This window comes from Phoenix dactylifera, chromosome 2 (assembly GCF_051530095.1).
Source record: "Phoenix dactylifera cultivar Ajwa chromosome 2, Ajwa_hap1_PhDact_Kaust_v1.1, whole genome shotgun sequence".
Taxonomy (NCBI): domain Eukaryota; kingdom Viridiplantae; phylum Streptophyta; class Magnoliopsida; order Arecales; family Arecaceae; genus Phoenix; species Phoenix dactylifera.
Window position 1 is genome coordinate 714,181 of NC_143191.1, and position 26,317 is coordinate 740,497.

Consider the following 26,317-nt stretch of genomic DNA (forward strand, 5'->3'; position numbering starts at 1 on the left):
CAGATATAGCTTGCTGATTATGGTTGTGGTATGGCCATGGTGCCTTTCCACTCATGCATTTGATCGTCAAGCCCTCTGTTCTCTTATACGATCCTCATCTCAAATAAATTGCTTGCCAAAATGTTACAAGGAAAAAAATCAATTTCATATAGCTGTTCAGCATACGATTACTTACATGATGGAAACTCCAAGACTCTATACACTCTATTTTTGACAAACCATACAAAACCAAACATTTCCGACAAACGAACATCCTTTGGTAGGAGTTGCAACTTATAAACAGTGCCAGACTTTGGTTACCATGCTATGAACTTAATGAAGGGACTAAACAACTGAATTGCATTGGATCGTTGCGGTTTCAAATGTTTAGCTGGGTAACAAATAGAAGAATCTTCAGGTATTTCTTTAAGAGGCTCACAGGACTCTGGAGACACCATATTAGAATAACCTTCAACATATGAACAATTCCAAGGATTGGGGGATGTTACGTTGAGGATGACATTAGATAGGCAAATGTTGCTGAAATTATCTCCATGAATGCCCTCTAAAAGACCTGCAAGTCTGATATTTCCTCCTGTGACGTTTTTGATGGTTATCCTGTTTATGACTGGAAGTGCATTTGGGTCATACTTCTCATCTGGATGCTCGCCATATTGACCCTGGATCCTGATCGCTATGTCCACATTCTTCATGATCACATCAGAGATGTATATATTTTGAATATAGCCACCTCGCCCTGGAGATGTTTTTATTCTGATACCATGCTTTGAGTTGAAGAGGTGGATGTCCTCTGCCCAAACTTCCGATACACCACCAGACATCTCGCTTCCAAAGGCAATGCCAGCACCTAATTTTGTTTCTCCAGTAATGCGGCGGATACTGATATTGGAGCTTGGATGAGCAAAGGCAATGCCATATTCATCCCACCCACTTTTGACTGCAATTAGATCATCACCAGTGCTGATGTAACACTCTTCAATGCAGACATTGTTTGATGAGTCTGAGATGCATGAAGCAAAGATTTTCAATCATTTTCTTGTTGGAATTAATAAAAGTTTCTGAAGTATTCACGTATAACATTGTGAATATTCATCAAGATCCAAAGATAAAAATTATAAGATACTTCTTTTTTTTCACCTTTGCTGACATTAAAGGATTAAAAAAGCTTTATGCAACTAATGAGGCTTCTGTCACTGGCCAAACTATAACATTTGCAAGTTGATTTTTTTTTTAAAGGAGTGGAAGTTCAGATCCAATCAGCAACAGGCACAACAAAGGCAACTATCAAATCTCTAGAAATATTCATAAGAATGGATAATTAAGAACAAAGGCATAATAAGCAGGGGAGGAACCAAAATATTTCCACTCACAAAGATTTACATAAAATAGCATAAAGTCAGTATTGATAGGAAAATTAAAACAACGGCCATGTGTTAGATATTTCTAAAAGAAGAAATAAGAATAATTTTACAGATTCTAAATTAGAATCATTTTATTGATGACTTAATTTACATTTTTCATTAGAAGATGAGGTTTCTCACCATGTTTATTCACTATTAGCAGAGGAAAATGTATTAAATGGAAATCAAAGATTAAGCTTACACTCCCATTTTTACTTGCAGTATAAAGGACTAAATTTTATTAACTAGAGGGAGCAAATTAAAAAGACTTGCCATAATACAAAATAACAAAATCATATAAAAATAAATAGACATTTTTAAAAGTCTATGAAAGAAAATTAGCTATTGCTTAGATCTAGGAGCATAAATCAATGTGTATAGGATCAACAATTAATTGTGGTCCATCTATGGTACCTAAAGTGTTTTACTGTGGAAAATCTACGTAAAGTAACAGTAATAGTCCATTGTAGAAGGCAAGCATCACTGAGTGCTTTAGAATGGTTCATATTCATTAACCAGTAACTGGTTCCTTTAGATACTGGGAAATGGCGTTTCTGTAAATTATTTATTTATTTTTTTTTACAGATGGATCCATCCCATTTCTCAGGTAAACTCATGAGTCATATGTATTGATTATGTCTTTAGTTTTCTGACAAGTAGATTTTCTGTTTATGGGAAAACTTTGGTCGTTATAATAGAAAAATAATGGAAAATAACAGAAAAACAACAGTACATTTTTCTCTCAAATCACTGTTTATTCTCAGGTAACTGTTGCATGTTATTTTGTTATTATATATTAGATAGTCCATTCATAAGATTTAGACACTATGATTGTTCAATCTGTATTGTATCCTCTATGCACGGCACATCGAATTTTGCCAGAAGTCTTGGAATGAGTAGCAAAGCCAGAGCTGAGATCCAATAGCTGTTAGCTCTGTTGGTTGACCCCTCTTTCCTAAGGGCTTGTCCTTATGGGAGGTCCAGGGTTTCAATCCTGATAGTGGCACATTACCACCATATTGCTCAGAAAAAATGAAAGAAGAGAAAAAGAAAGAGTGGCAGAGCTGAGATGGATATCTTGAAATACTGAAACAAGTCACAAGTGAGACCTTTCTCCAGCTTCCCCAGCTATAGTTTATATCACAGTCCTGCAATTGCATGAATGTTTAACAATCTTTCTCATTAGCAAAACCAAAAAAAATGGGAACTACCCTCTTCAAATATAAAATATTTCATATTGGACAGTAATGAGTCTCTTCCTGTGCTTTTCATTCACCAACGTAACATCATAATCCTAGGGGGAGGAGGGTTGTCCATTATAAATGAATATAAAAATTTCTCTAACCAAAAAGCCTCTCCACTTCAGAATTGGTACCACAGTTCCGTCATAATTCGCTGTTTAAGCCAAAAGGAACTCAAAACTGAACAAGAAATAAAGAAATAACTGAACATAAACCAGAAGGAGCAATGACAAATTTTAAATCTTGGATTTATTGTGCCTCACATGACTCAGATTCAGCCTCGAGTTGGGCACAAACTCCCAAAGAACATTCAGTCCGCTCTTATTCAGTAAAGAATATATCTAACATTCATTAAGACTTAGACATCTCCATTTCAACCTATGGTTGGGGAAACTCACGATCAACACTCAGCCACTACAAGTTCATGCCTCAGCATTGCTGCTTGACTTGAACTCATGTCAGTCTCCACTGTGGGAAGTAAGAACATACACCATGCATGGGAATTCTCCCATTACTAAGATGGCCCAGAAGTAGAAACCCTTATACATCTCAGGAAAGCAAACAAGCAAACAAGCAAACCAGTCCACAAAAGCAATCACGATAACCTCCAGATCAAACAACCAAGCAAAAATTTTACTCTTCAAAACTTCCACCCTCAGAAAAATCTTTTCAACCAATTGCCTGCCTCCATTTCTACGGCTTTTTTGAAGATCCAGAAGTAATCCTACCAAATAACCCATCCCATTTCGTTTAGATGTCCACAGCTGAACTTACTAAAAGGTTTTATTCCATGGCCCTCAATCATAATGTAAGATGATATCCTATTGTTTTTGACTACCCAAGGAGCATTACTTTGCAATTCAGCATGCCTACATCTAAAGTCCATGCTTAATCCACATAATTCAACCTACAAATTTTATGAACTTATTGCAGTCTTTATTCATGTAGCATCTGTGTTGCATGGTCACGGATACGAGAATTGGATTCAGACACTTATCCAGTGTCTGACTCAGCAAGAGAGAAAAAGGTATATGCATATAAGTTTAACTAAATTACACATTTCTACCTTTAAACATTATTTATTTAAATATTAGAAAAAATGTTAAAAAGAGATTGTTTTTCAGATCTTTCAATATACATATTTCTCATTCAAATTTCCCAATTAACTTAAGGACAGCAGCAAAATAACATTTTGCAAAGTTATTTCAATACCTACATCCTTAAATTTTAAGAAAGAACAAGTACTCACTCCTAATATCAAATTACAGGATTGAACTCAATGTTGGAAGAGTTCAACTCACTCATTGTTAGAAAAGTTCAACATTCTTCCAATCTTTAAAAGCAACTACCAAAGAACTTCATAAGTATCAAAGTATCCAATATATATCCAGCTCGGATATGTATCAGATACAGATTTTGGAGCTGGAAACACTGTGTAGAATCCATATATGCAGTCTTGAGTTTATCATACCCTAACAAGTATCTGGCCATACACTAAATATTGAGGATGTGGACTTTGAAGAAAGGAGATTGTGACGCCCCAAACATTGCTCGAGCTGGCTATGTGATGGCTAAACATTCCCTAGGGCATGAGCCCATAGAATGTGCAAGGCGTACAAATTGAAGTCATTGAACAAAACTTAACAATACTGGAAAGATAATTATCATTTTAGAACAAGATAAGATCTCCATTATTAAGAAATGACAAAAGTTGTTCGATTACAAATTTTAGTTATTCACCTAAAAAGCTAGCTAGAACGTATTTTTGAATTTTTTGGCCCTGTATAAGTACCTAAAATCTCCCTAGGGCATAACCAATATGAGACTAAACACAAGCAGGCTCTCACATACTCTCCCTTTAAGCCCTAGCGACCTTGCTTGGTTAAAGGTCAATCTAACTAAATCTAATCACAAATACCACGATTAGCCTATGGTCAGCACCACATAGGCCCATGCTATAGTGTTTTTGAGTCCACATGGTCCATGACCTCACCAAATGCACCCATGTTGTAGTACTTCCTAATCCACAAGGTAATCAAGTGGGCTTGTGCTCTAATATCATTTATAATGAACCATGACCTTACCTAAAATCTAGTTGAACAATATTATTTGGGTTCTTTAGTCTTGTATAAGTACCCAAGATCTTTCTAGCGCACAACGGATGTGAGACTAAACATAAGCCATAAGAGTACCTTTTGCACATTGGAATTGTACAATAGCTTATTTTCCTTATCCAACTTGCAGTAATAAGGGTATGGAATACCTACATTTTGCACGTGGCTTAAGCTTTTCCATGAACGGCGACCTTGAGAAGAAACTTAATGGAAAATTTGACGGATAGGGAAAAAATTAGGAATATTCAGTATAATGCTCAATCTCGGGCGTTAGCTTATAGCTATTCTAACCGGCAGTTGGTTTTTGGTTACGTGATATCGGCCTTTGGGGGTGGGATCTTGGTCTCAAGCCATCCTCCTGCGAATAAAGGCTCGAAGCGAGAGTATAGTGGGCGGCCTCTCACGAATGGCATCAAAAGCCCATTGTCAAAGATTTGGTGTCACCACTGCAAGCACAAGGCCTAACTCTTCATAAGAATGAATCTGAATTTGTACATTATTTGGGGGACCTTTGGAAAACAAGGAACATAAGAGCCCCTCAAAATAATCTGAAAGTATTGGATTAATGGTTAATGCCAGATTTTGATCCACCGGAACCACCATCATGATGCAAAAGTTGAGACATATTGCCAACACCACATTTGGAATGCCCCAAACACCACCCAACCCCATCCCTTTCTCATTAGACAGAACTTGAAAGGAATCAAAATAGAAAAATATTTCTGACACTTCCATTCTTTATCTTATTATGTTGGCTGAAGAAGTCTACATAACTCCATAATACATGTTAGTATTCAATTTCTCTAATGAAGCATAATTAATATTCTAGAATGATACTACTAGAGCATTATATGAGACTGAAAAATCTGTAATCTATTACTAACATATTTGATGGTTCATTTATTCAATGGACTTGCTACTATTCATATGAATGCAAGGATCTATGCCTGAATCATACTTCCAGAATAATTATGATAATGATATTTTCCATGCATATACATATCATTTGATCAATCATGTTCAGCTTATCTTTTCAGCAATTTTTGGTTAGATTATGATATTTTAAATACTTCTTTTCCTTCCATGCATGAAGAGCATAATTGAACAACTTCATACCATAATTACCCAAACAAAAAAAAACAGCTTCATGCCATCTACTCGGGGTTCTATGAATCTTGGGCTATTGGTTCTTATCCAAGGCCTAAGTCTTTTGGAATCTTAGTGTTCAGCACACTGCAGAATGAAGAATTTGCACTGCCACAAGCAGAAGATCAAGACTCATTTATCAGATAGCTGGCAGGGACAAAACTTATACTAATTTGGTATCCACTCATTGGGTATTTAGAAGATCCGCTGGTTCTCTCTCACATCAATTTGGAATATAACCTGGGATTTGGAAGAAAATTCTGGAGATCTTGTATCCACAAAAATGCACAATAAGCAATACTTGCATGTCCTTCCTTATTAACAATAAATTACTGTAATTTTTAAAAGAAAAATTAAAAACATCAATTAATTGTTCAAGCTTCTAAATAGTGAGGATTACCTGGATCAATTCCATCTGTGTTTGGTGAATCAGGAGGAGCGAGAATTGTGACTTTCTCGACAAGGACATCGCTGTTCATCCAGCAAAAGAGTCTCAAATTTTCCCAAGCATACAAAATTCCATTTGTCTATCAAGTAATAGACGTAAATAGAGGCAGCAGCTAATTCTTGATGGAACTAACCTGCAATATACAGGATGAATGGCCCAAAATGGGGAATTAATGAATGTCAGATTTGAGATAACCACCTTGGTTGAATACATGAGCTCAACCAAATGTGGGCGAGTAAAGTTCAGCGTCATATTATGGAACCAATCCCACCAAACGCTGCCTTGGCCATCAATAGTTCCATTGTCGCCTGGAGAAACAGTTATTGAAATCAGAAAGAGTGAATTAATATGAAAAAGTCCATCTTAAAATGATCTAGAGCAGACACAACTAAAAAAGAATATATGAAAAATAAAGAAAGAAAATTTCAAGAAAAACTAAATTGGAACAAACTATTCCATAACTGGGTGCTTCTTAAATTGACAAGTCAACATTACAATTTACAAACCTTGTTGGTACAGAAATTGTTTGTCCTAGCATCCATGAAATAGGTGTGGGAAACAATTGGTGAGTAGTTATGTGAAAACCAGAGAAACCAGGAAACCACAGTCTATGTCATGCACCAAAAAATTTAGATGAAAACATGTGATACCATTTAGGACAACATGGAGAAACTAAATTGCAGTAAGTTCTTTGTTAGTTTAGAATATTTAAAGAGAAAACAGAGAAACTAAGTTGCAGTAGTTATTTTGTCAGTTTAGAATATTTAAAGAGAAAGCAGAGAAACTAAATTGTTATAGTTTCCTGAATTGGATGCATTTCCCAAAAGAATCTACAGCAACAATGACTAAAGTATCTCCAAGTTTAGTCTGGTTAGAATCAACGAACCAGTTATTATCACATCTGACAGATTTGAACCATGAATGAGGCTTTTATGCCTCCCACCAGGTAGCTCTCTACCTCTACCATATGAAGGCAATGGATCGATAACTGGCCAGCTTGATGAATCCTGAAAAACAAAGAAAAAACTTCTGGCTTAGTAAATTGACAATAAAAAAAAGGTAGGAAAAAAATAAAAAATGAATGCTACGTGCTATTTAAATTTTATAATTTAAAAAGACTCTCAGTTATATTTTAATAAGAAAATATATCACAAAGCTAAGAATAGAATCTTTGATAATAAGATTTATGATTAAATTATTCCAGTTTTTAAAAAGCCACTAATCTTTGCAAGTTTCCTGAACTACAAAGGTCAAATTGTGATATTGAGTACTGTTGATAGTAAAGTTTCACTAAAGCCTCTCCTCGTCACCCAACAGAACCTTTAGCCACAAATATTGCTAGACAATTGATCTTGCAAAGATAACAGTTTTGACCTTGGACCAGAGGGGCAAAGACTATGAAGCTTCCTCTTCAGAGGTATGTAGACTGTAGCCCTTACAAAAACAAGTTTTCTTTCCTTTTTTTTTTTTTTTTTGTCGGGGAGGGGTGGGGGTACAGTTTTTGGTTTATTTCATTTAGAACCATATGCTCACTAGTTGGGGATGTAGCAGAGAGATGTCGACCTTGAAAAGATGAATGCTTCGTTACCCTAGGGACATAAGATCTCAACTTCTGGATTAAAGAGAGTCTTCTCTATCCATTCAAATTCAAGTCCTCTCATGCCTTTCTCTCGAGATGGAGTCTTTATCTATAGGATAAAGAGACTTGTAAGTTCAGCTCATGCTAAAAGGATCATCTAAATGATCTAGACATAATTCTCAGCATTAAGGTTCCAGATAAAACCTTGAAGAATTAGCTAAGATCTACAAACAACATGGTTTTCCTACTCAAGGGAGAAGAAGGGAGAGAAGGGAATCTTCGCTCTTCTAAAATGTTGACTTACCCTCCTTTTCAAATGATTCGGGATCACTCGTTTCCCTATAGAGATGGCTAAAGTTTTGAAGTCGTGCACAATAAATTTCACTTTACACTGTTTGATCCCAACCAGGGGTTCATTATCCTACTCTACTAAAATCAATTGGCCTGGCAAGCTTCCCCTTTGTATTAGTTGACCAGGTTTTTCTAACAACATCAAATGAAACCAACATTTCCAGTTGCGTATTTCTTATGGGCATAACCATATGATTGCCTTTCTTGCATAATTAGTCAAGGATAAATATCCCACTGAATTCACTAGAAATGTAGCTTAAAACATTGATGTCTAAAAACCTAGAATAAATAGAGAAAACTCGAGAATGGCTTGCATAAGATTTCCTGATTCAGCAAAATCTTATGCCAGGTGATGAAATTTAGAATATAGGCAGGATACAATCTTTACATCATTCAGTATACTTAAAAAATATATTTCACAGCCAAAATTTTATTCTATTGATTGCATTTTGTTGAAAGGGTGTGCATTGAACAACCAATTTCCTGAATTCAACAAGCACATTCAGTACCATACTACCATGTCAATGAGATAAAAAGCAGCATGTTACAAACTTAGCTTAAGCATAAGGAACTAAAACAAGTGTAGATTAAACTTGGAACAAGTTCCTAACTCACTGTGGATCCAATAATTACTGCATCCTTGTCTAAGCACAATGTGAGGTGGCTGATAAGATTAAAACTTCCTGTCAACCACCTTCCTGCTGGTACAAAGAGCTGCGCCCCACCCTTATCAGCAAATGACTGTAGATAAAAGATGGCATTTTGAAATGCTTTAGTGTTAAGCGTCACTCCATCTCCAACAGCTCCAAACTCAGTTACTGTGACTCTGTGTGGTCGATATACTTTTGATCTCGTTGGCATGCAACTGAGGTTGTCTGCAGCTGCCCATGGGAAATTGCTGATTGATGCAAGAAGCAATAGAACTTCCAACAACTGAATGAAGATTTAAACTGGATCAATACTAAAAACCTTAAGGTTCTTAAAAACAATGATCTGATAGTATTAAAATATAAGTAATAAAAAGGCCTAGCCAGCAAAAAAAACTTTCCATCTGTACGTAAAAGAATGAGCTCTGACATTATAAGCTTTCCAAAACATGAATTCTTTTAGAAGAATTAGTGTTAACAATTAATCAGCAGCATTTTGATTAAAAATTAGTCAGTAATAATATAAGTTGCATATAATTTTTTATAGAAAAAGAATGTTTCTTTAAAAAATGTATAGCATTTTAAACTCCTAAACTAATTCTTTTTGAAGAAAAGCACCTCTGCAATGTTGAACTAAAAAAACTTTCTTCATTCTTCTTCCTGTTTAAAATCTCATTTAGTTCATAATATGAAAGAGGTTTTAATAAGATTAGCATGATGCCAAATTAAGTTTCCGAAAAAGGTTCTGCCAAAGTCTAAATATCTCATCCATAAGATATTCGTTGTTGATAAAGTTATTGAGTTGCGAATATGATCTTACATCAATTATACTCTCTGAAAAGGTAACCCCCCCCCCCAAAAAAAAAAAAAGAAGTTTTGCTCAATATAGATCTCCTATCTCTAATTAATAATTAGTTCATCTAGAGACCCCTCTTGAGAGAGACCAAGCACAAGAGTGGGAGTCTCAGTTGGTTATTTAAGGAAAGACTATGTAAAATGGGAATGAAATATTAGAAAGATATAAAACAGAAAATGATATGGTCTTACATCAAATATACTCCCTAAAAAGATTGCTACTATAAAAAAAGGTTCCTTCTCAATCTAGATCTCCTTTCCCCTATCAATGATTTGTTTTTAAAGAGCTGTTGCATCATAATAATGTTCTTCCAACCCACTTTAGAGTGACTAAACAAATGAGTGAGAGTCTCAATTGCTTGGATAAGGAAAGAATATAAAAAAATGAGAATAAAGCGGGCGTCCCGGTGCACATGGCTCCCACCACTAGGGTCTAGGGAGGGTCAGACGTACGCAGCCTTACCCCTACGTGTGGAGAAGCAGTTTCTAAGTTTCAAACCTATGAGACCCAATTCACATTGCACCAAGGCCCTGCCTCCAATGTAAAAAAAATGGGAATGAGATAACTGATTGGGAAAGTAATAGTAGTCTTCAAGTAAATTAAGGACATAAATTAAGTAAAGATACAGGAATAAGGAGAATGGGAATTAGATAATGAAAATGGAAACAAATTGCTCTCTCCAGATAAATTAGAGATCATATTTGACATAAAGATATGGGAGCAAAGAGGGGTTGTTGGTGTAGAATTACTACAATTTTTTTGTCGCGACGTGGGGGGATGATATAAATTGGTAAACACCTCACTCCTCTTTTTTGACATGTAAATATGTCTGGAAAAAGAAACAAAAGGATAAATCCTACCAAACTTTGTGTGGCATGAATATGGATATGTTGTAGGTTGAATATCAACCCACGATGCGATGCATTTTTTATAATATATTAAATATGCAGAATCTCTTGCTTTCGACTATAAATGTACAAACACGTGATTGGATTAAATGTGGAAGAGGTCTCCGTAAAGGTGACCAACTAACCCATTTTCTCCTTGGAATTTATGACCTAAATGAATATTTGAGCTAGCAAAGAGTAAAGGCTAGAGGCTGGGCCTAGCAGAAAATGACAGTATTATTCACAAATGATACAATCATGTTTTTTGGAGCTGATCCGGAGCAGGTGGGCAATCTTAAGGGCATGTTCGTACTTTGTATGGCCAGGTACGGAGCGCACAATCCCAAAAAATCGGGATAACGCATTCCATTTGCGAAAGGGTTTAGGTTGCCAATATGGCAACCGCAACTTCCAAAAGCATGGAAGATCCTGAGGGGCACTTTTCAGATCTGAAGCCCCTCGTGTATCACATTGTTGCTGCTTGGGTCAAGGAATGAGAGCGATATATAGGGGGTGTTGAAACTGAAGAGCATCCATCAGCCATTGATGGCAGACTTACATTAGTAAATTCTGTTTTATCCAACACTGCAGTCTTTTATTTATCTTCCTTCTAGATGCCTAGCAGGGTAGCTAATAGGGTTGATAAAATCAGAAGGGGCTTTCTTTAGAAAGGCTCAGGTCCAATCAGTAGCAGGTATATTTGTTAGGTTGGAAGTTCGTACGAGTCAAAAGCACTAGGGAAAAATCCAAAGAACCTGCTAGGGAAGTGATGGCAGAAATTCTTTGGTGAAGGTGGTCAGATATGGACAAGGTAATCAAACAGATAAATCATAGAAGAAGAAGAAGAAGAAGAAGAAGACCACCTTTGAGTTTGAGCACTCTTCTTTCTCACGCTTTTCCCTTCTAGCAGGGGGTGTTCAAGGCCAAGGATTGCTTCAATGTTGAATATCTTATATTCTAGACAATGGAAAAAAATTGAAGTTCTACAAGGATGGGTGACTTGGCAAGGTTCTCATACATGATGTGTTTCCAAACATTTATGATAGAGAAGTAAACAAACCATCCTCTATGACCTCTCAATTTAGCTGTTGATGAAGTTTGTTTTGATCATCGTAATTTCTAAATGCTCTTCACAGTTAATCATTCTACAAGTTCATAAATCATGGAGTCTTGGTGGCAGGTCTTCCAGCTATTTGGAAGTATGTACACTTGAGGGCCCAGACTTTGCTTGGCCGACTGTCAAGGGAAAGATCCTCACTGCTGACAATCTAGCCAGGAGATCTTGACCTGGCCAAGCTGTTGTGTCTTTAGCAAATCTTTTGAAACAGTCTTTTTCCTTACCTTTCAGATGTCTATTTGCTAAAACCATTTTGGAGTGCTTCAAAACCAAACTCAAAATTGGAGTTTGGCTAGGCTCATTTTTATCTTTACGGAGTAAATTGAGGTAATGAAGAATCAAGAGAGAATTGAAAGCACAATGGAACCTTCTCTTCATACCTATCTGGTGGAACTTTTTGGATTAAACACAACGCAAGAATACTAAGATCTATGGTCGAGCAATTAGTTGATATTTTAAAAAAGCAAGCTTTTTGTTAGAAAGCTTTTGCTGATACTTAAACTTGATATCTTCGTTTCCCAATATCAAAGAAATGATTTTTGATGGGCTGTGAAGAAGAAGAAGAAGAACAGATCTCCTTTCCCATCTATCCTTTTTTGGGGGGGGTGAACCAACCCTTCTTTTAATCTAGAATGGATCACAAACACAAATCTGTTCGTCTTCTATACTACAAAAGAAAATCTGAATCAACTCCAATGAGAAATGAAAACACAAGGTAGCAAAACCTAGATGACCTGGACATCATTAGATCCTTCCGTATCTCCAAGACAAAAACGGGAAAAAAAATTACAAAAACGAAGTAGAAGAAGAAGAAAAGAGCAGAAGCAACAAAAGCACTTACGACTGCAGATCCCTTCATGGTAGATGAGATCTATTCTCCCAAATAAACCAAATGAGAATCCTCCACCACCTTCCTGACAATCCCCTGGATCACCAAGGCTTAAAGACGAAGTGCAAGACCAGCCACCAGCTTCAGAAGCCTCGGGTGATTTCAGCCAGAACCTCCATCACGGAGGAACCCAAATGATTAGCTGGCTTTCTTTGCGGGAGACCACCACAATCCCCAAAAAGAACAAAAAAATCAAGAGCAGCGACCACTGCTGCCCTCCAAAAGAACAAGCAGTGCCGTGCTCGAGCAAGACCTTTTGTCTTCACCGTCCTCCTGGTCCATAACGGGCCAGCAACAGGGAAGAGGAGCCCAAAACCAAGATTGGGCGGGCCTAATCGCTTTGGTGGGCCTTTGGAGCTCTTCTCTTGGAAAACTCCATGGATTCACACGAAAATCGTGTTGCCTTGTCGCAACGGAGTAAAAGAGGGATTGGATGCCGTCATATTTTTTGCATCATCCCTGCCGGTGTCTTCGTAAAAGAACTCTCTCTCTCTCTCTCTCGGAAAATCCGTCAAGCCGGATTCGTAGAGTCTAACTCAACGGTCAAAAACATTCGAAAGTGACCGTTGGATTGAACTTAGATTACCATAATGCCATGCGTTTTTTTGTTACATTATTTGGCATCTTTTGCTGGATAGCCAAATATTCTTAAATTAAAATCTTTGAATCATCTAGGAAGAGTAAGTTATTTAATTGTTAAACAGTGATTCAAGCAAACAATGTGGCAATCTTTTGTAGCTGTCCATTATTTGGAGAGTTATTTTTAAATTAAAGTAATGGCTAACCATTCTAGATAGTGCATGTACTTTTGGGGCATCATCATTTATGCAAACTTTGCTTCCAAAAAAGCCACTTAATGCAAGAACATCAAATAACCTGCCAGTCTGCCACTATACAAGGTTTAGAATGATGAATGGTAACAAGAAAGCAACATTTGTTGATTGCACGGATCCACATAACCAATAGGTTGCATCCATCATTTGATTCATGGCTCTTGCCATCGATGCCAACCTTCCTAAATTCTAGTTGAATATTGTTATGATGGGATGTTGCATGGGATCCTAAAACGGCAGAGGTTTGCTTAAAACTCTACTGCATGGAATTCGTGGGTGCCAATGATTGCCATATTTTATCCCATCAATTAGTTAGAATAGAAACAAACTAGAATTCTTTTAACGGGGTACCATATTAATTAAGTTCACTTGGACTACAAGTCAATCTCTCCTTGATCCCACGTCATATATATGGACTTGCAGCCATTTTAAACTGTAGGCTATGCACGATTTAACCTCCAGTTCGTTACACTTTACACTTGAACTAATCCAAGGGATTTAGAAGTAATATTTGAAGCGATGTAGCTGACAAGATCACTCGAGAACGGTCGTTCCTTGCCGTGAGAGAGCCCAAACGGACTAGTGCGAGGATGCGCACAAGAGAAAATAAGACTCCTGTGCATGGCGACTCAACCAAAATAAGATGAACTCATCACCCGATGCAAATTTATCTAAGTTGTGATATGGCTCAATTTGTCGAGAGTAGAGTTTTAGCTTGTATCATACCAAGGCCCTGTCGCTATTAAAATAATCTCCGCCTTGAAACGCTGCCAGGGCTCCAAGGGTCGAGAGTTTCGAAGATAGAATTTTCTCGCTCAAATATTTTTTTTTGAAAAATTGCTGCATAGGAAAATAATTTTTGTATTTTTAATGGACATAAAAAAGTGACACATTTCAGAATAACTTTACGTTTAGTTGAGCATCTATTTTTTTTCGAAAAGTTGGATAAAATACCTTTTATACCTCTAATAAACAAAAGATTTTATCCTATTCTGCCTAAAAACTTAAGAATACTTTTGGAAAAAAAAATATCATGATTTTCAATTAGTGAGAATTTAACTTTCTCATTTCCCATATGAATTTTTTTAATAAAATGTGAGAATCTTATTTCTATAAAAAAAACTACTTTTCTATTTCTTTTTCATTCCTCTTCTTTGAAGACTCCAATGCATTTCTCCATTTTTCTGTTAACCCCACTTTTCTCTTCTTCTTTTTTTTTCCTACGAACTCAATGAGTCCTTATTTTCTACCTCCTCTCTCATCGCTATATGCCATTCTACTGTACTTTGTGATTACCTCTAATTGCTCTATGTCATTCTACTAAAATTCGTGTAATTATCTTTCATGGATATGCACCATTATGCTGTAATCCATGTGCCATTTTATTGTAATCCATGTCATTGTTTCTCATATCTAAGTGCCAGTTTATTGGCTCTGTACCATTCACTATAATCCATGTGATTACTATTGATTCTAAGGAAGAACTCTGTCAAAATATAAAAGAAAACTCTTGTATAAAAAGTATCAACCACAAAAGGCGGATTTATAAATGTCGAATATATATCAGAAAAAACAAATAACCATGCAATAGAAAATGTAAAGAGAAAAAAATAAAAGAAAACTCTTGATTACCATTAATTTAATCTATTTGAAGGAGACAAGTCAGTGGTACATAATTTATCGCCATTAACTAAAAAGTCGGGAAGGAGATCAATCACCTGAGTAGTGGTTTATAAGCCTAAACGATTAAACAAAAACGCACTAGAAATAGCAGATCAATAATTTGGCAGCAAAATGTAACTTTCAAGATGACTTTGTCATAGGCTTTGCGGTATTAGGCAATCAACTCGGGCTAGCCTTACAAAATTACAAACCCAGATTACAAACGAGACCAATATGGGACACTTCACAAACCCCAAATTCTTGATACTTTTATATTTCTCTGTTTCTTTATTTTTGGACTTGCTCTGATGAAGTAGAGAGAAAGTTATAAGACAAAAAAAATTCCATTTCCTCATGGTTTATGGAGCTGAGAGAGAACCTATATTGAAGAGCCATGGTTGTTGAAAGCTTGGAATTTATGTCTCAGCAACTGAGATGGAGACACGGACCGACCCCCTAAGAAAGAGAATGCAGAGACAAGGTATGGTGGGAACGGATATGTAAATGTTTTCTTTCGTCTCGTTTAAATACCAACATATGAAACGGATTAAGTAGGCGTTGGAAGGAATGTAACAACTTCTCTTGTGCTCTTACGAAAAAACCCCATTTCATGCTCTTGTCGGAATCTACCTAATACATGATCTATGTTGGGGTGTATGCATGTGTATTTGGAAGTAGAGTTAGAATCAACAGAAACCTATGTTTGATCAAACAGCCTGAGTCGAAGGTCTTGCACCTTGCACCATATGGTCCTGATAGCGACTTTAAAACTTTCTATAACCAAGACCATCAAGTCATGTCCTAATTTTTGAAATTATTTTTGTCAATTCTGAACAATCAAGCATTAGCATAGGAGCCACCTCCCTTTATACACCCCTTGTCACCTCCATTTTTTCAATAGCACTTTTTCTTCATTATCAGAGGCCAGCTTATTGTATAACAGCATGATTGTCCTTTTTTTAAAAAAAAAAAAATCAATAAGTTTGAATTTTCTAGTTAAGATACCTCAAACAGGCATGAAGATCATGCGGCAAATTTAGGTAATTTATGCTCATGAAGGCAGAGATCAGACGGTCACAATTCCTCAAAAAGTTGGAAAGACTTTTAGCAAGGCACAAGAACCTGCAGCAGTTGTAACTCCCTATTTGAATTTTTAAGGATCTTCTAACCATGCTGGAAGGAGATCCTTGTAGGAACTAGTACCGTGGATATGGGATGAATTCTTCAATACTGGTTCTTTCAACAATAAAAGTAGAAATGATGACTCCCACGATAGAATTTACTCATTCCAGTCCAACCATTTCTGAATTAGAATAAAACTAATATTAGCTATAGAGCCATGAAATTATAGATCATGTACCTTTTGAGCTGTGAAATTTGGCATTATGGAAGCAAGGAAAGGCCTCCTATACACTTCAGCATGAATGGAGCAGAATGTATCCACTTTCAATCATCCCGAGCCAATCGTGTGGGCACCGTCGGTCACATTAGGATGCCAAAATCGGGCTCAACTACATTTGGCATGACGAAAGACCCCATCATGCAATGACTCTATTAGAACCAAAAGAGTTACAGCACCAAGTTAATTGAATTAACAAAACAGGAAAGCCAAAAGTGTCAAAGATTTGCTATTTTATTTTTTCTTAATCTCCCACCTTCATTCCTCTCTGCAGCCTCTCCAGTCAGATATTTCACTGATAAGTATACAGAAGCTGTTTGACAAACTAGTGTATTAATGTAATGCTATAAAATTCAGCTAACTCCACGTAATGGAATATGTATAGTGTTCCGCATTAGCAATCAGCTCGAGTACTGATGGATGCAGAAGCTTTTCTCAAGCTAGACAAAGCTGGTACACAAGATGGACATATTAGTTTGGAGCTGTACCATGTTGTAGAGAATTTGAAAAGAGGGCAAGAATGCAGAATCAGCAATGACCAAAAGAGATAAATTACTTACGGACAATCCGCAATGTCCAAGCGATCTAACGGAATGCCACATATTTTCAGTGTGACCAATTATCCTTAATGCAATATGCCGCCAATTGTGGTACTGCAAAATTCCAAGATGAGGCTGTTGCAGCATATAATTTTCATTTGATCATGAGAAAAGAGAGGGGAATGGTTCAATGTCCTGGATTTTTATGCACATTTCCGCCAAAGAAACTATATAATCGAGCGGAAAAGGGTAACGAAAGATCTGAATCCAGCCCATCAAGGCCACAGTCAATGATAAACTATGATTTCACTGCACAAGGAAGGTGAAGCACAAATTAGGAAAAAAAATTATATAGCTTATCAAGCCAATCAGATACTGCAACCATATTACGACTCTGGGATATAATTTACATAGAAAAGGCAAAACAGTAGCATATATCCTGATAATCCATGTGTACCCATTATCCAACCCCCTCTAGCTCAAGAAAAAAAAAGTAAATAATGAAAAGAAAACCATCATGTATAAGTTATGAGGTACACACCTGGAAGAAATTTATATAGCTTATCAAACAAAATGCTACAATCATACTAAAGCTCGTAGGCATAAAATGCCTAAACAAACAAGGCAAATACAGAGGATAACCGATACCAGGGCATTAGTTCATCTTCTACAGTTTCAACCTTCCATCATATGATTTACCAGACACAAGTCACTAAAAAATAAAAATAAAATTGAAAACCATAAGTAATGAATAGAGCACTCAGAAGTACTGTAATATAAAGCTGTCTCCAAGACCATCAGATGTCCACAGTGAGGATGTCCAATGATTTCTCACGTGATTGGGCACATGAAAACCAAACTGGAAGCAATCAGGTAGAGAAATTTCTCTAGTCTTAAGCCTACTGTTGGGTTTCGAAGCTTTCTCATTTACAATCTAATGATGAATTAGATATTAGATATTATGTGGATCTGATGGGACTTGATAAAAGTTAAAGCTTGGAAGGGTTAGAAAATAGGGTGGGACTAAAGAAAACCTGAAGGTAGTGAAAAATGATAGAAATTTGCTATCTGAGAAAATTCACATTAGGGTGGGAACCATGAAATAGGATCCATTTGGTTGACCCCAAATCAATAAAGCACGGTTTGTTTATTATGTTTATATTTTGTAAAAGATGACTACCACAACAATAATGTGAACGCAGAATAAATACAATCTGATACGAATACTTTTTCCACTGTTTCTTAAAGATAAAAGAGAATTCTACACAAAAGAGCAGATCGAACCTTAGAAACAAGCCGCATGGAACGCCTAGGAACGACAATAGGATCCCATGGAGTTTCTTTTACCGAACTCTTAGAGCTTCCTAAACTCATCATCCCACTCTTTTCACCACAAACATGTTGCCTTTTACTCTGGAACTCCTCAGCAGACAATGGGTTGTGAGATATTTTAGAATTTTTGTCTAAGGTGTTTCGAAATTGTGAGCATCTGCATAACCAAGTGACCAAGAGTTACATTAGACTGAATTTGTGAAGCATAGGACAGTAATTAATCTTTATTCTAAACAAAGATTACTCTGAGCTATTTTTCCCCTTCGTTGGAGTGCATCTACCCTGCAGACAGAAAGTATAGATTTTCAGTTCTGCAACATGGAGGAAAAGTCTCATATGCCAATTTACCGTAAAGAATATCTCTGCTTCATTTTTAAGTTCTAGGTCTGCCCGTAATTGACAAAACATAGAAAGAAAAAGAAACACCATCATATCAATTATCAAAAACTTCTGGAAACTGCACCTTGCACGACCAAGTCCTCTGAACCCCTATCCCACACATCAACTTAACCCAGGAAGAGAGCACCAAATAAAACAAATACTAAATAAAATAGCCTAACATAAAGCTAGTAAAATGAAGAAGAAACCAATCAGGCACTAATTCGAACTGTCAGATTCCTCCTCTTCTCAGATGAGATCGAGGGTTCAGATCCTATCGGTTCAAGGATTTTGAATTTTTGCAGGTCAGCATGGTTGACATACTCATGACATAATTCTGCAAAGCATCAAGTTTCATGGAGCTATTTGGTTAACGTTATTAGTTCTCAACAATACCAAGCAACAAGCACAGAATGTTGAATAAACAAGAAAGTCCATTATGGTTCTCATTAGAGATGATTGGGTTTTGAGAAAGAAATATTGGCTCAAACTTCAAATGAAAAGTCACAAGCTGATTGCCCAACAGTGCAAGTACATTAACCTCCAGTACAAGTTAAAAGCCTGTAACATATTTGTCATCCAACTATAACATGAGGATCCTGATTAGCTAGATTATGCAAGTAATGGATAGGAAGACTTCAACAAATCACCTGTGAATCAAAAAGTAGAAAAGCAAATAAAGTAGAAGCAACCACCTAATTATCTTGTGCCGGGAAGATCAAGCAAAAGATTCATGGTATAACCAATCATAAAGTGGCCAAATGAACTTTGAAACATATTCTAGTCATTTATTTTGTTAATGGAGCTTAGTTGGAAAAGTTGGTGATGGTCATTTATCAAAATGAGTCTGGTTCAGGTATGAGTAAAATATACAACTGGGCATTCACTACACATTTCTAGATCTTTTTAAATGTGGGATAGGTAGGCAATTATAATCCTCCAATTAATCCCCAGAATTCCTTGTACATTTTTTGTTAGCAGTGCACTATCACACTTAGTTAAGAAAAAGAGCAATACCGATTCATCCCCAAATGCTGACATCAGATCATTGGGAACGGAAGTTGCAAGATTACTCCATGCATGCTGATTGGAGAGATGGTCGGTTGACCCTACATCTGATTGTGCATCAGTCATTGGATGATCCAATACCATTTGCCCATCAATTTTACTGGAATTTGATAACATCTTGAGGTGACATCTGGCTTCTGGTAATACTTCCATATGCTCTCTTTCCAGTGGAACTTCACACGCTCCACTATGATTTTCAGAATAACCAGTATAAGAAGCTCCCACATTGTCTTGTATTCCATCAGATATTATTGGAAGGCTACTTGTCCTGCAGATACTATTTAGGGTGTTGTCTAAAGCATTGGGTTCTCCATTATTAAAATCAGCACTTACTATCTTCAGAGTGCAGCACTCATCTGTTTCAGGCTTTCTGTTTCCATCAAGACTCGTATCTACGTTGTCAACAGATTTAAGAGAAATATCGGGTACTGATGAACTGCTCTTATCAATCCTAAAAGAAGCATCATCAGAGTCTTGATGTAGGACCTGCTCATCTCTGGGACAAGATGCAATATCAGATGCCATGTGATCGTAAACATCAGAATTAGTTACACAGGAAGATGAAACCACTTGATTCCTCTCCAGAAAACCTGATATTTCGACAGGGATGCTACTTGATGTCAACACAGAATCTCTAGAAGTTACAACAATTGCATCTGGTGGACAGGCCTCGGTTTGACAATTCGCACTAACAACTGAGCCCAAGGAAGAATCAGTACATCCTGTGTTCTTCTCCATTCCACTGCTTTGAAGGCATATTCCAGTGCTCCCAGGTGGTGAAATTTTCGTATGTTCATCAGCATCTGCCAAGCCTCTAATATGAGCGGGAAGAGTCTCTGATTCATGGTCTTGTGCTTTCGGATGGATGCACATTTTGTCCTTCAAGCTATTGATCCATTCTGATGGGCTAGAATTCAAATCTATATATAGATTAATTCCCTCCTCTGACATCACAAAAAATTGAAGTGAAGGAGGTGCTTTTGGAGAAGTTTCATCAGAAGACATAAATCTACTTTCTCTGGAATAGGCACCAGCTCTTTTATGTCCAGATGGCACTAGTGTTGTATTAGAAGTCCTAGTATTGGTCACAGCATGAGTTGGTAATTTCTGACCACAGCCTCTCAACTCTGAGGATTTTTGTGATCCATTCTTAGAAGCAACATGGTTGTTATCACAATGAAGCTGTGACAAGGTTGTAATATCTCGGATCCCAGCAGCAACCTGAGATCCTGTGCCCATATCACCAGGTTCAGAATTAGAAGAACCAAAACCTTCCTTGGTTCCATCAGTAATAGGGTAAGGGTAAACCACATTTGCAGCAGTATTGTATGCCTGCATTGATACATATAAACAAAAACTAAGAGAAGTTGATGCCCAAAAAATTAAGATCCCATGTAAATGTTATTATCCGTGAAATAAGCATCCAACAAATGATTGAAAGATCCTGACACATGTTCAGTTGAAGGAAAAGAACCTCCATGAACTAAAAGCAATAACAGATCTTATATGAGTGTAGAACAATACCTTTTCTGATGATTGACTTATCAAGAGGCTACTACTTTTCAATTGTTTTCCAAGATGAGAATGTAGCTGATCATCACTTAGCTTCCTATTAATCCCAGGTGCCAGTCCACAGCTATCAGTCCTGGAAGAATTGGTTTTCTCAAATGCCCCTACAAAATCTTTTCAAGGTCAATGAAATGGAATAAGAACTCTCTATTCTTTAGCATATAGTTTCAGATAATATTAAGCAACTTTCCTAATTGCAACTTTGGTAGATACATGAATCATACTTTTCACGGTTTCTTCCAGAGGGTCAACTGTTTCTTTAGCATTTGATTTTGGGACAGATGATCTCTCTTTTGAAGATGTGGCATTTTCTTTCTGCACAATTGTTTAAACAAATAGTCTTTAGATTAGATTATAAACTTTAAAATACAAACTGTATAGGTGAATGACGTCCTATACCAAGTGTGCAGCCATACCCTTAGAAATGAAGCCAGTGACTTGGCTAATTGAGCATGACTTCTATTTGCAGGAAGGTTATGCTTTTTGCACAATCCCTGAAGCTCTCTGCGTGAGAGATTGAAGTAGAATTCTAAGTTTTCCTGATACGCCATCATCTCAATCTTAAAGCCTCGTTAAAGCTACTTCAATAGAACCTTATGCCGATATCCTTCAGTAAAAACGGAAGAAACTTATGATTCATCAGAACATCAGTTTTTTCTTTAAAAAAAGAAAATTGCTACGGTACACAACTAGAAAGCTGAGCTCAATAGAATCTTCTTGGATCAGATGTATGCACCAAATCAGTTCCCATTAGGGAGCTGAAAGCTGAGCTCAACAAGAAAATTACTCAAAATTGTCATTGAACATCAAATTTGCTACAGTACACGACTAGAAAGCTAGAATCACATCACCTTAACATTGATGCACAAGCAAGGTTCAGAGTACAACAAACAAGAACCAACGAATAAAGTTCCATAGATAATCAAAACAATAAAATAAAAATATCACCAACTGGAAAAACATTGCAACCGTTGATTGTGGAAAAATAATACCAAGTGCTTACATGATATTGCAGAACTACATCATAATTTTCACGGCAAATGAGTCCAACTGTGAAGATACATGGTTCAAAGGCAATGGAAAGTCTAAAATGAAAAAACAGGAAAGAAAATGGTTGACTGAAAAAGAAAGGCAAGAGATGAGAAAGGGAAAGGAGGGGAGTCATCAATAATTTTACCTGGAGCAAGTTTCAACTCATAAAGAAAGATCCGAAAGTCCTTATAGGAGTCCAATGGGGAGGACAAGAAAAATAAAGTAGCCAGACTTCTTATCAAGAGCATTTTATGCTTTCTATACATAGAAGATTCCTTTTAGCAGACAGCAGCAGGATTACATTTATTTTTTAAGTATCACTGCCCTGTATTCTCCTCTCTTTTTTTTCATTTTTTCCACTATTAGGCCTAAACCGTGTTATGGTAATTTGGTACTAAGGGCCAAAGAGCAACACAAATCAACAACATGGTCGTGCAAGAAGTTCATGTATTGCACTTGAGTTAAGCACAACAAATATTTTGAAGCTGCATAGAATGACCAGGTGATCTGCACAATAGATAAAACGACGAAAGTGTTAAAGATACTTAAAGACAATCACAAACTATTGCATTGTGAGCAACCACACATTTCATGCTTAAGAATATTTTAATCAAACTCTCAAATCAATGCAACATGGTGGAGTTTGCGTACAAAAGGATATAAAAAACATTGTTAGCAACCAAATTCTGATGAAGAATTAATATTGGAAGAAGTCAACATCAAATATACCAGCATACTGCTTATGGAAAAGCCCCTAAACTCTTCTCAAGAATAAAAACCCAATATCAAGAAGAATCAATTAATGATTCCAATATTCTTGATAGTGTAAAACTAAGGGTAAAAAACTTGTGCGCTGGCCCTATACCGGCGCCTTGCCAGACATTAGTTGGTATGATAGGACCGGTGTCCAACAGTATCAGCAAGTTGGGTCCATGTCATGCTGTATTGCACTATAACAATGCATATCAACCCATACTTGTCCTCAGCCTCATATGTACCAAGGCATATCAAGATGTACTGCCCCTGTATCGAGGATTGTAAAATATCAACCAGCCATCAATAGCATATCTCAAGTTTTGAACCCTCATACGAAACTCCTATCCTATTTCAATAACAAGTTTTGAACCCTCGTACGAAACTCCTAAACCCAACCTGAATTGCCTCAGGCCTAGCCTATGCCCAGCCGAAGCCAGCCCGGCCTAACGAGCCTCGAGCCGGCTCGGCCCACTACCAGCCCTGCTCAACCTTCAAGTTGAGTATTGGAGTCAAATTCATGAATAAATTAACTTTAAACAGAAAAAGCCTTGTAATGAAATCCAGAAAGCTAGTTGACAAAAAAAAAATTATCAATTAAAGCAATTTTGCCTCATACCATTAAGGAGCCATCCTCCAAGATTTCCCAAGACTTTAGAGTAGTCTTGGAAGAGGAGGGCAAAAATGCAAATTTTCACAATATACATGCATTAACTAAGAAGATTTTTTTTATTCCACTTGCCTTCTGGCAATCCATTTGGCAAAAGAAGTTGTATGAAGTAATCAAATAGTCTCATGATTTACATATAAATGCAGATCCTTTTGGGTGGATTGAGGTTCCTCTTTCCCGCAGAAAGCAACTGAATATTCTGCATTGTCTTGGTTCCATCATTATCATACCATCATTCTCATTCTCCGTAGCCCTATTAGGATATGTAATAAGTAAACTTTATTTTTGATTGATAGATCATGTTAGAACCACGTCAAAACCTCATGACCATGTTTGGTTCTAGAATAAGTTAAGCCAAAGTAGATGGGCTAAATTACTTCGCCTATATGGGTGTACAAATCACTCATGGTTGAAGTGAAAATAGTCCTATATACTTTTCAAAAATACCTAATCTGCCTCTATAAAAAAAGTAGGCTGCTAAAGAGTGTTTGGATGGTTCAAATGGAGTAAGCAACTTAAAGAGGTCCTATTCCATTCTAAACCCCGAACGATATAGCCTAGTAGTCCTCTTCAAAATGGAAGGTGGAGAATTAATTAACTAATCATGGACATGAACGTAACAAATAATTATATAGTGGCATCATTTATGTCTCTATATGCCTGAAGGGCAATGTATAGGGCTCACCATGGACACAAATTAGTTTCATCATCAGATCTACTGTGGTAGCCAACCAATCAATTAATTGGCTTACTTATCTCCTGTGCAACCATGACTCCCATAGAGCATTAAAGAGTACTTAAAAGCACATTCTTGATTTGCCAAGTCAACTATTTCCTTTCGTTAACTAACACAAAAGCAGCTATTAATTAGACACAATGATGAATTTCATCATGACTCGTAGGCAAAAACTGAGTCCTTTGATGTGAATATCTTCCTTTGTAATCTTTTATTAAATCTCTAATAAAAGGTCAGCACTTCCAGCATGCTCGTCATTTATGCTTGCATATAAATCGAGCTCCATGATTTTTTTCTTCAAGTATGCACCTTCAGATCATGAACATCTCAGCTGCTCTACTATTCACTCTAAAGTCCTGCTAAGTTCTTCAAAAAAAGTCCTCTCCGTAAAACTTGTCTCCTAGGACATATCTTCTTATTATCTCTTTAAAGGTTGCAACAAGATGACATCGAATGTCTGGCTACTCCTGCCATAATTAATGGGCCTGCCATATTTCAGGAATATATGTAAATTGGATTTATAGTTTTCGTTACATATTGTGCAGCAGAAAGCCATTTGCCAGACATTAGTTGGAAGTTCAGCCATGGTGACGTTTTGTCTAGGTACAATGCCAAGTAATAAATCTGCTGTTTACTCTTGACTATATCCTATTCGAGCTGACATTAGATTTTCGTGTAGTTATTGAAGTCCATATGCATCCAAATGTATAGATGGTCCTTTATTAGATGTACTCTTGTCTAGCAAGAAGTATCATAATTATTAATTGAACGGATAAAAGGCTACTGCACAAAGTACTAACATGATGAAGCCTTAAAACCAGAACCAGCTCACTAGGGCAAAGTGAGGATAGATCTTAGGACTAAGAAATGCACATTTCACAATGAATATAGAAGTACAAAATCAAAAGCAAAAACCAAACTTATTCCATTCTTAAGGAATCATAATATCTAAAAGTAAATGAAACACGAACTGATCAATAAGTACCATAGCTAATACCATTAACAAAAAGAAAAAAAGGAAACGGCATTGCAATCTTCCTCACGCCACTCGTTCAACCACCAACTTTCATTAAAGCAATCCACCCATTCCACCATCCAAAAAGAACCGACTAAGTGAAAAGCATGGTTTATTCACGGCTAAATGCAATACTATGAAAAGAAGTCTCATATTTTCACCTAAATTAGATCGCATACGCATACAATTTCACCTCCAAGTACGATTCCTGGTTTCAAAAAGCGAGTAAACATAGGAATTTGATGACCCAAAAAATAAAATGACTACGATGGTTTAACAAATGGTTCTTGATATTGGAGCTCTTGTTAGGGTTTTGATCTAGCCGGAGAAGAGGATCATACCAAAGTCGCCGGATTGGACTTTGGCATCAACCACCCGCCGCCGCGGGGGCTGACATCCTCGCCGGAAAACAAGGGCCGGACAGAAAGGAGGAGGAATCTCTGTCTGAGGGACACGAGAAGGGGGAAGTATAGCCCGAATTTTGGGGCGAGGAGGAGATTGGGCGGAGACGGGGTTGCACTAAATTGGAGCGAGGGAAGGATGGGGGGAAACCCTTTTCGTGCGCGTTAGCTGTCAGGATCCGGACAGCAGGCAGCCATTCACGCTTGCCACGGATGATTAGTCACGAAATTGGGGGCCAACGCAAGATGTCCAAG

At 37.0% G+C, this 26,317-nt stretch overlaps 2 protein-coding genes across 15 annotated transcripts; both read right to left on the reverse strand.

Annotated features, from left to right (window-relative positions):
* Positions 1-123: 123 nt before the first annotated feature.
* LOC103706019 (putative polygalacturonase) lies at positions 124-16,701 on the reverse strand. 2 transcript variants are annotated; one of them, XM_088714819.2, is made up of 6 exons: positions 16,531-16,701; positions 8,895-9,212; positions 7,236-7,356; positions 6,483-6,657; positions 6,302-6,372; positions 124-1,000 (listed from the first exon to the last, which is right to left on the reverse strand). In XM_088714819.2, exons 1-6 carry the CDS (start codon positions 16,552-16,554, stop codon positions 297-299), a joined length of 1,413 nt encoding a protein of 470 aa, XP_088570945.2. In that variant the 5' UTR covers positions 16,555-16,701; the 3' UTR covers positions 124-296. The 2 variants fall into 2 exon arrangements, with proteins under 2 accessions (XP_088570945.2, XP_008788175.3); XM_008789953.6 differs by lacking the exon at positions 16,531-16,701 and adding an exon at positions 12,628-12,939.
* On the reverse strand, positions 16,672-26,197 carry LOC103706020 (uncharacterized). Of its 13 annotated transcripts, none has more exons than XR_015974851.2 (11): positions 26,003-26,152; positions 22,633-22,994; positions 21,872-22,062; positions 21,680-21,770; positions 21,411-21,559; positions 19,836-21,218; positions 18,685-18,722; positions 18,393-18,597; positions 17,130-17,417; positions 16,826-17,019; positions 16,672-16,721 (listed from the first exon to the last, which is right to left on the reverse strand). XR_015974851.2 is itself a non-coding variant. In XM_088714814.2 (9 exons), the coding sequence occupies exons 3-9, from the start codon at positions 22,007-22,009 to the stop codon at positions 17,415-17,417; spliced, it is 2,016 nt and encodes a 671-aa protein (XP_088570940.2). In that variant the 5' UTR covers positions 22,010-22,062; positions 22,633-22,994; positions 26,003-26,142; the 3' UTR covers positions 16,672-17,414. The 13 variants fall into 13 exon arrangements, 7 of the variants coding, with proteins under 7 accessions (XP_088570940.2, XP_088570942.2, XP_088570941.2 ...); XR_015974852.2 differs by lacking the exon at positions 22,633-22,994 and adding an exon at positions 25,823-25,869 and having other exon boundaries at positions 26,003-26,149; XR_015974849.2 differs by adding an exon at positions 25,823-25,869 and having other exon boundaries at positions 16,683-17,019; positions 21,411-21,568; positions 26,003-26,149.
* Positions 26,198-26,317: the final 120 nt, after the last annotated feature.

Excerpts from the sequence above, each read along its gene's own strand:
- LOC103706019 (XM_088714819.2), bottom strand. The coding sequence starts at position 16,554 with ATGCCAAATTTCACAGCTCAAAAG. Across the intron at positions 7,357-8,894 it reads CAGTAATTATTGGATCCACA|GATTCATCAAGCTGGCCAGT; the intron begins GTGAGTTAGGAA and ends TTTGTTTTTCAG. Across the intron at positions 1,001-6,301 it reads CACAGATGGAATTGATCCAG|ACTCATCAAACAATGTCTGC; the intron begins GTAATCCTCACT and ends CATGCATCTCAG.
- LOC103706020 (XM_088714812.2), bottom strand. The coding sequence starts at position 22,009 with ATGATGGCGTATCAGGAAAACTTAGAATTCTACTTCAATCTCTCACGC. Across the intron at positions 21,569-21,679 it reads TCTGGAAGAAACCGTGAAAA|ATTTTGTAGGGGCATTTGAG; the intron begins GTATGATTCATG and ends GACCTTGAAAAG. Across the intron at positions 18,598-18,684 it reads AAGGGGAAAAATAGCTCAGA|ATGCTCACAATTTCGAAACA; the intron begins GTAATCTTTGTT and ends TTGGTTATGCAG.